Raw genomic sequence first — 8,156 nt, forward strand, 5'->3', positions numbered from 1 at the left:
TCACGCATAACCTCTCTCGCGCATCTTCCCAAAGGCACAGAACTGATCATAGGGCAGGGGATTTGTCTGAACCTATGCAGACCAGTGAATTCCGAAGGCTCAAGGCTGCTTTGTGAGCCCGTTCCCAGTGCCCCCGGCCTCCTCACCGGACACCCCGCCTGCCACCGCTCCTCCTCTGCACACGGGACCGTCTTGCACTGGACACACAAGCCGTCTGGTGAGCAGACGTGCCAGCAGAGGCTTGTCGGGCAACTGCTCAGCCAGAAGGCAGGGGTTTTCTCTCTTTCTGGGACCTGCCACCTTTAATCCACAGGCATTAATCCTGCAGTCAAATTTGAATTATGCCCTGGCCAGAGTGGACAGTTGACCTGAACCCATCAGGATTTCTCTCCCAGGAACTTGCAGATGGACGTGAGTGGTTCTGGTTGAAGCTGCCTCTGGCCTGGGGTGTGCAAGCCGCTCTGAGAAAACTGCAGACCAGGGTCGTGCCTTGCCTGGGTTCCTCGGCATTCCTGGTGTCTGCTTCTGGCCTCTCCTATTGGTTCCGTGTGACATCTTTGTATCTTATCACTTAAATGACTCAAATTGCTTTCTGTTCCTTGCAATGGAAGATCTTAAAATAAATATCCCTACATGGTAAGGAAGCCACCAAAACTCACTCAGGGAAATCCAAAGGGTACCCCCCACGGCCATCGCTTACCCCATGGTAAGCTTTAGCAGATAGTACAATTTTTAATTTGCTGGAATCCAAGAAATAATAGGGTTTAACCACAGGCCAGTAATAAACTTGAACAGGCAATGTTCAGTCAGCCACAAGTAAGCCACAAACAAAATTGTTGGGCGATGGGCTTTTGTTTGGGTTTCCCAGTACCTTATGCCTGCTTGTGTCTGGGGAACCCAGCCTTCCATGCAGAATCCTCTCCGTGGGTCTGTCTCTCGACACCACCAGGAGAACATCGTAGCCTCCTGATAGGAGACCTGACCCACACCCTGGTCCTCAGTCAGCTCATGCCCAGCAGCTGCTTTCGGGGCCACCCCCATGACTTGCATATGCAGAGACAGTTCTTAACACCTGTCAGTTTCACCAAGTGTCACTTGAAGGCCAGACCCGGCCTACAGCCCCAGGTCACTTATTCCAGGGTTAAAAATCAAGATTTTAAGCAAACACAATTGACACTGATGTACAAGCAACTCTGCCTCATTGGAGAGTGGTGGACAGAGGGTGGATTGTATGGGGAGGGCTTGGCTTGGGTTGGGACAGGCAGATAGGAACGAGTCCGGGAACCACCACTCATGTACATGCGCATGTACATATCTATATATGTTTATTTATCGTCCCATCTTTCTTTTTTCTCGGGAGTGAGGGGTCACTGGGGCTGTTGACAGCAGGCTCAGGTCAGGAGGAGGGGACCAGCTGTGGCAGTTCTGTGTTCTCCGAGTCATAGTAGGTCTTGGTGTTGGGATAGGTCTTCCCCTTCAAGGTCTCTATGAGCTGCTGTAAGCGCTTGGCAAAGGAAAGTGCCTGGGGAGGCTTCTTGGGGGAGGTGGGCGCGGGCACCTGCGGGGGGCGCTGGGAGTACCAGGCAGGGCGAGCGGGGGGGACATGCGGGGAGGGGGGGCGTGGGAGGGGGGGCCGAGTGGCCGGAGGGGGCGCGGTGGCCGGCGGCACTATGGGCAGGGCGATGGCGCCGATCTTGGAGGCAATCCAGGTCAGATAGGGCCAGGTGGCCGTGTAGATTCCGGGGCGCTTAGCACGGGCACAGCCTACCCCCCAGCTCGTGATCCCCACAACCACATAGGGCGTATCACTGCTGTCTCTGCACATGAGAGGCCCGCCGCTGTCCCCCTGTCCAGAAGGAGACAGAAGTCACTCTCTGCCTGAGCCACTCTGTCCCTGCCCAGAGGGATCCTAGGGCCGTGGGGGGACAACTTCTGCATCTCGTGGTTTCCTGCTGCCATGAACACAAGTGGCTGTGGCAAAGCTTGAGGTGAGACGGGAGAAGGGCAAGGATTGCCGTGGGGTCCCTCGCAGTGAGAAGATGAGCAAACCCTGGTGTTCGTGTGTGTGGCTTTACCTGCGCACGTGAGCTCGTGTGTAAAGTGGGCTCGGGAGGCTTTGTGTTCTGGGGAAGGGCGGTAAGCAGCCTCCCGGGCTAGGGCTGGGGTGACATGTTCTGCGTGTTGGGGTGGAGGTAAAGGGCTCCAGGTGGTGGCTGGTTCTCTACAGGGGCAACTGGTGGGTCTGTAGATGCCGGAAGAAGGGAACAGGGAAGGAGTTGCTAGAGAAGGGCCCTGGACGGAGGGGAAATAGTGGAGTCCAGAGATCCAAAAAGAGGTGCCCCTGGGGGCCGGGGTCCCAGAAGGGAGGTTACCTGGCAGGTGTCAATCTTGCCTTCGGGATACCCTGCGCACACATTGGTCGACTTAATGAGCCCGTTGTACCACCGAGTGGAGTTGCACAAGTAGAGGTCAAGGATCTCCACGCGCGCCTCCTGCAGAATAGGTGACGGCCTGGGGGCTACAAACAGGAGACTCAGTGGTCAGTGATCATGGAAGGCACAGAGAAAGCTGCTTCCTCCCTCCAGAAACCCCCATCCTCTGTCTGCTTCGTGCCCGGGCCTCTGATTACATGTTCCTGGAAGAAGAAACACAGCTGAGGGGCGGATGAGAGGTGGACGGTGGACGTGGAGCAGAGAGGACGAGGGCAGGTGGAGGGGCACGGCCGGGGGGACAGAGGGCGGCGTGTGCGGGCGGATGACAGACCACAGGGGTCACGTGTGCAATTGGCAGTGACAGCCAGCATGTGCGGGCACTCCCTGGGTGTCGCACAGTCCTCTCGTGCCCACGTTGGGCCTGGGGCTGCAGCACCCGTGCCCGGGTGGCCGAGGGGACATGGCGTGGCTGGGCTCCGGCCCGGGGTCGCTCCTTTCTGGACCAGAGTGTGAGAGGGTCTGGCCATGAGTCACCCTCCCCACCTCTCACCCCAACAGGACCGCACTGCTCAGTTGCGTGGGGACCTGCCGGAGTCAGGCCGGCGAGGGCGAGCCCTCCCTGTCCTTCAGATTTGCTTGGAGGAGATTAGAGAACGGGTAGCTCCGTGGCCAAGCCTCGCACACAGGCAGCCCCGCCAGCACGGGGGCTGAGGTGACCTGACATGACTCAGAGCTCCCTCGCAGCCCCAGACCCTCTCCACAGACCTCCGGGCTAGCAGCCAGCACTGCCCCTGGCCCAGGCCCGCTCACCAGCGGCTCCTGGGACAGGAGGGCCCCCACCCAGAGCAGCGCCCACAGCCGACTGCAGGGCAGACGGGGCAGGCCAGGAGCGCAGCCTCGTGTGCCAAGGCAGGGCGACGCGTTAGGGTTGGGGTTAGGGTTAGGCACTTGGGCTGCTGGGGATGCTCGGATTATGCTTCTCAAGCCCTTTAGCTGCTCCTGTCCTCGCCATCCAAGCAGCAGTGAGAGTTCTGTGTGTGCGCTGCCCTCAGGGTAGGGGAGAAACAAGTAAAATGAGAACAATCCTGGCTCGTCAGTCACTGAGATGACTTTCTAAGTCTATGGTAGAGCCCATAAGCTATGGGTTTCATTGTGCAGAGCCAGGTGTCCTGAAACAGGAAAGGGTTTTCTCAATCGCCACAGCCTGACTTTGAATAACAAATGCCTAAAAGCAGGCAGGAACTCAAAATCCAGTGGGAAAGGGGCAACGCCCGCCCGGGACAGCTCTTCCAGCTGCAGAGCAGACGAGGTCAAAGGGGCAGTGGACAAGGGAGGTCCGCAGGAAGCGTGGGGGTCTGGAGCCCAGGGGGCCTTTAAGACTTGGGTGAGGGGTGGGGGTGTGTGTGAAAAGAACGAGAGCTGCCACACTAAGTTTAGGGGGGCTCCAGAACAGAAAGGGCTTGCGGGACACCCAGAGTGTAGCTGGGGCCTGTACTCTTCCTTAGCAACAGGTTAGCACAGGTGGGGTGGCAGCAGGGACCCTGAGATTAGCCCCCCTGGGGCCACAAGGACCCCCACAAAAGCTGTGCACATGGTCACGGGATGGACAAAAGGAACACATGTCCTCACTCCCAAGGTGGCACCAGCATTGGCATGGAGGCGAGAACCCCGGGCCAGGGAGGAACATCGCATGTCAGCAAAGGCCAGGGAGAGCAAGGGCCATTGGGACCAGACTTTCATCCCTGAGTGACAGGACAGGTGACAAACCTGTAGAAACTTAGATCAACCTCTGGGGAAATGGAATAAGAGTTAAGGGGAGAATCCTGAAATCATTGATTTTTCTGTGACCAAAGAAAGGTTGAGTTTCAAACGTCAAATGACTGACTTGCCTTGAGTTAGGAAGCCTAAATTTTCTGTTATCAATGAAAAGAAGAGATTGAGAGCTACGTTAACTTCAGCCATGTCTTCACATCACTAGTGTGACTGGGTAAAAATCCACGCACCCTCTTGTTGGGAGCAGAGAGCACAGGCCACCAGCAGAGGCCGAGTCCTACCTGGTCTCATCCTACACGTTGCTGCCACGTAACGAGCGACCTGCTGCTGCTGAGAAAAACAGTGTCTCTAGGCTGTAAGGGGGGGACGGGGCGTGCGTCTGGGGATCAAAGCCACAGCCAAGAAGTCAGCCCGGGGCCCTCCAGGAGCCTGGCTGGTCTGGAAGACGTTCCCACTACATGCTCACTGCTCCCCTGGTGTGGGCTCAGGGGTGTTGGGCAGTGGAAGGAAAGCAGTTCAGCCAGGCTCGCCCGCCTCACATCTGTGACAAATGGGCAAGATTCAGCACCTTCACTAGGAGCAGTTACAGAAGTAGTGTAACCGCGCACGTGTGCCCGTTTACTGACTCGGCACGATCGTGGTGAGTATGTGATGCTTGGCTCGTGGCCACGACTGGGTACTAAGAGTAAAAGGCAACTGCTGTGAACTGCAGGTCAGGAGAGCACAGAGAAGGCAGAGCCTGGAGGGTCAGTGGAGCAGAGCCTGAGCTTGTGTCTGAGGATAAGGCAAGTCTGTGAAGCTCACACCTGAAGAATAGTATGTCTACCTTGCGTAAAGCCGCCAGTATCTTCTTTTGATTACCTGACTCACGACCTGCACAGGAAGGGGCAGAAGGATCTGAGATTCCTGCCTGACAGGTGGGCAAGAGGGGCTCTGGGAGCCGGGAAAGAGGCAGCAGTGTGGTCAAGGACAGAGGTCTGGAGAGGCAGCCGCCCCCACCTCGGATGGCCAGGGACCACCAGACAGCTCCACAGAGCCTGGCATACCGGGGTACCCATGACCCGAAGAAAACCACACCACCGCCCGACCCCGTCCCAGTCTACAGAGAAAATTTGCAGTGACTCATGGAGGGGACGGATTCGAGTGCTGCGATTGGCCAAGGACGGGTAGGGTGGCCCCAGTGGATGAAGACAGCGCTGGAAGCAGGAGGCCTGGGCCCTGGAACCTCAGAAGTCAGGAAATGCTCGGCTTCCAGACCGCCTGATCTGGCCCTTCCACTTACAAATGAGGAAACTGAGGCCCAGAGAGGGAAGGCACTGGCCCACACCCACCAAGCCACCTCTGGAGCTGTTCTCCAAGTGCGGTTTCGGGGGGTGGTCCCACTTTCCAGAATCCAGCAGGCAGGGCTCCAGGTGCCAAATGCAGACAGAGCCTTGACCCTGTTCTAAGAAATGCCAAACTTCTACTCGTGCCTGCCAGTCAGCCGTGCCTTAGGCAGCCAGAGTGGCCGCCAGCCGAGGGACCTTGGGCAGGGACTCAGCTTCTGTCATGCTCAGTTTCTCCAGCTGAGGAAGGACGCCGTGATGGTCCTGCTCACAGCAGGATGGGAAGGAAGAAGGGGGCCTGGCCCTGTTGGGAGCTGCCCCCGCCACCCCAGCCCGACTCACCTTTCTCTTTCATGTATCCCCAGCCAGTCACCCAGCAGTTCTGGGGACCTCTGGGTGGGCCCGCCTTGAACTGGGGCAGGCAGCCCGGCCCAATGAAGTGGCCGCACACCACGGGAGGGGTGACCTTCAGGAGAGCAATGTCGTTCCCCTCTGACGCGGCGTTGTACTTTTCGTGAATGATGATTTTCTCGACATTTCTCTCCTGCAGCGGCGCCTTCACGGGCTTGTCGTTCCCATACACAATTTCATTTGCGCCAAACACCAGTCTCCAGTCATACATTTTACTGCGGGTACAAAGGAAGGTCCAGTCATTCACCGACGGCTGCACAGAAGCCCCGGTGTTGGCGACCCTCCCCCAGGAAGGGGCTGGCTCAGCCCCCCCGGGAGGCTGGTGGCCACTTGGCCCAAAGCCCCAGGGAGACTCTGCCTGGAGTCCCCGAAGAATGCCCTGCTCCCTCCAGGAGCAGCCACCGTGCAGGCCCCCGGCACGTCCCCACACATACTTCTTGCCATGGAAGCAGTGAGCGGCCGTCAGCACCCAGTGTGCGTTCAGCAGGCTGCCCCCGCAGGCGTGGTACCGGCGGCCGCTGTGGGTGACGATCTGGAGGCTGACCATCCAGGGCCAGGCCCCGAGCTGCGCCGCCTGCCCCCCGACGACGCGCATGCCGCCTTCTGGGTTCTGCCTGAACCGTAACCCGCAGGGGCCACTGGGGAGAGACCAAGGCACAGCTCAAATCAAGAACTGGGGGGAGGCAGGACACGGGGTGGGGAAAGTGGGGAAGAGCCTGGGCTGTGGGAGGTCCCTGGGCAGGGTGGGAGGCTAGAGGTGGGGGTGGAGGGTCCGGGGTCTCCAGAGCCAACCTTAGGTAGGAGACTCAGGGAAGTTAGGTGACTAAGGGGGTCTTGGGGTTGCAGGGCTGGGTTGGTAGCAGGTGTGAGAGCAGCCGCAGGCAGGGACGGGGCGCACAGGCATGGGGCACCCTAGGAGCAGGGGATCCAGAGGTGCAAGTTCTGGGAACTGTGTCACAGGTGGGAAGCCACACAGAGTTTGGGAGCCACTGGCACATGGGGAACCTTGGGGGTGAGAGTGTACAGGTGGACGGAGGTGCTAGAGGTGTGAGAAGATGGTGTCCTGGGGCCTTTGGGGTCAGCCATAGGTTGGGACGTCTCGGTTGTCTGTGGAAGGACAGGGGCTCCTGGAAATCAGGACGTGGTGTCTGGGAGGCCGTCAGCCATCACTGGGGGACTGGGAGGGGCACAGATCTAGGTGCTGCGGGTGCCCTGGGAGCTGAGGGGTCCAGCCTAGGAGAACACTGTGGACAACTGGGGGCCCAGGGCTCTCTGGGCTCATGATTCTGGGAGCAAGAGGGGCCTGAGTTGGTGATGTGGGTGACAAGAGCTGTGGGACCTGGGGACTGCTGAGGCCCACGCTTGGCCCTGTTCTCCTAGCCCTGGACGGAGGGACTCTGTGGGGGACCTGCCATTCAGAAGGTACACTCCCCCCCAAAGTACCTGTGACACTTACTCACACGAGGCGTCACCTTTGGCAACCATAGACACTGCCAAGACCAGAACGGCAGTTGGCAGCGTCGCCTCCATACTCCTGCGTGGGCCTGGCTTGCAAGCTCGGTGACCTCACAAAGCTCCGTGACCCCTGGCCAATCAGCAGAGTGACCTCCACCCCCTCCCCCAGGCCAGGGGCTGGGACTCGTGGGAGGCCCCATTCGCTCTGTTCCAAGGCCAAGGCCAGGGTCTGCATCCCCTGCGACACATCCTCCGAGGCCCCAGCTTCGAGCAGGTTTGGAGGCAGCCCCTCATGCGCGCTGTCACCACTGCAGACTCAAGGACTGAGGAGCAGCTTAACCTTCCCTTGACGAGATGGTGCCACATGTCCGTGGCTAAGGAGTCGGGTTCAGCGGATTAGTAGGTCCTTTGCCCCTGGGGGCAATCGTCCTTCCCTCTTCCCAGTGTACGCTATCAGCACACTTTTCAAAGAGCCGTTTTGAATTTCCCTAATTCACGACTACAAAACCTCCTTTCCTGGTCATTGCTGAGTCTCACAAGGTCTCACATTTCCTGCCCGAGTGTCTCCAGGCCTCCTGTCTGGGACCGAAGTGCAGCGACGTGTTACCTCTTACACTTGAACGTCAGGAGTTTTCATCTCGGCCACCTGATATGAAGAAGCGTCTCTTTTTCTATCTGGTTGTCAGGAGACAGCATCTCACCTACCAGAGTACGACAAATGCTTGTCGCACACATCTGAGTGTCAAAGTGTTTCACCTCC

At 58.6% G+C, this 8,156-nt stretch overlaps 1 protein-coding gene across 1 annotated transcript; it reads right to left on the reverse strand.

The window, feature by feature from the left end:
* Nucleotides 1-1,396: 1,396 nt before the first annotated feature.
* On the reverse strand, nucleotides 1,397-7,471 carry ACR (acrosin). Its single transcript, XM_063076181.1, has 5 exons — nucleotides 7,398-7,471; nucleotides 6,376-6,579; nucleotides 5,873-6,156; nucleotides 2,373-2,518; nucleotides 1,397-1,846 (listed from the first exon to the last, which is right to left on the reverse strand). Exons 1-5 carry the CDS (start codon nucleotides 7,469-7,471, stop codon nucleotides 1,397-1,399), a joined length of 1,158 nt encoding a protein of 385 aa, XP_062932251.1.
* Nucleotides 7,472-8,156: the final 685 nt, after the last annotated feature.

Source organism: Cynocephalus volans, chromosome 12 (genome assembly GCF_027409185.1).
Source record: "Cynocephalus volans isolate mCynVol1 chromosome 12, mCynVol1.pri, whole genome shotgun sequence".
NCBI lineage: Eukaryota > Metazoa > Chordata > Mammalia > Dermoptera > Cynocephalidae > Cynocephalus > Cynocephalus volans.

What these genes read in the sequence shown, in the direction of transcription:
- ACR (XM_063076181.1), bottom strand. Translation starts at nt 7,471, where the DNA reads ATGGAGGCGACGCTGCCAACTGCCGTTCTGGTCTTGGCAGTGTCTATG. An exon ending in CACTGCTTCCATGGCAAGAA is followed by an intron (nt 6,157 to 6,375) that starts GTATGTGTGGGG and finishes TTGTACCCGCAG; the next exon opens with TAAAATGTATGACTGGAGAC. An exon ending in GCAAGATTGACACCTGCCAG is followed by an intron (nt 1,847 to 2,372) that starts GTAACCTCCCTT and finishes CCTTCTGGACAG; the next exon opens with GGGGACAGCGGCGGGCCTCT.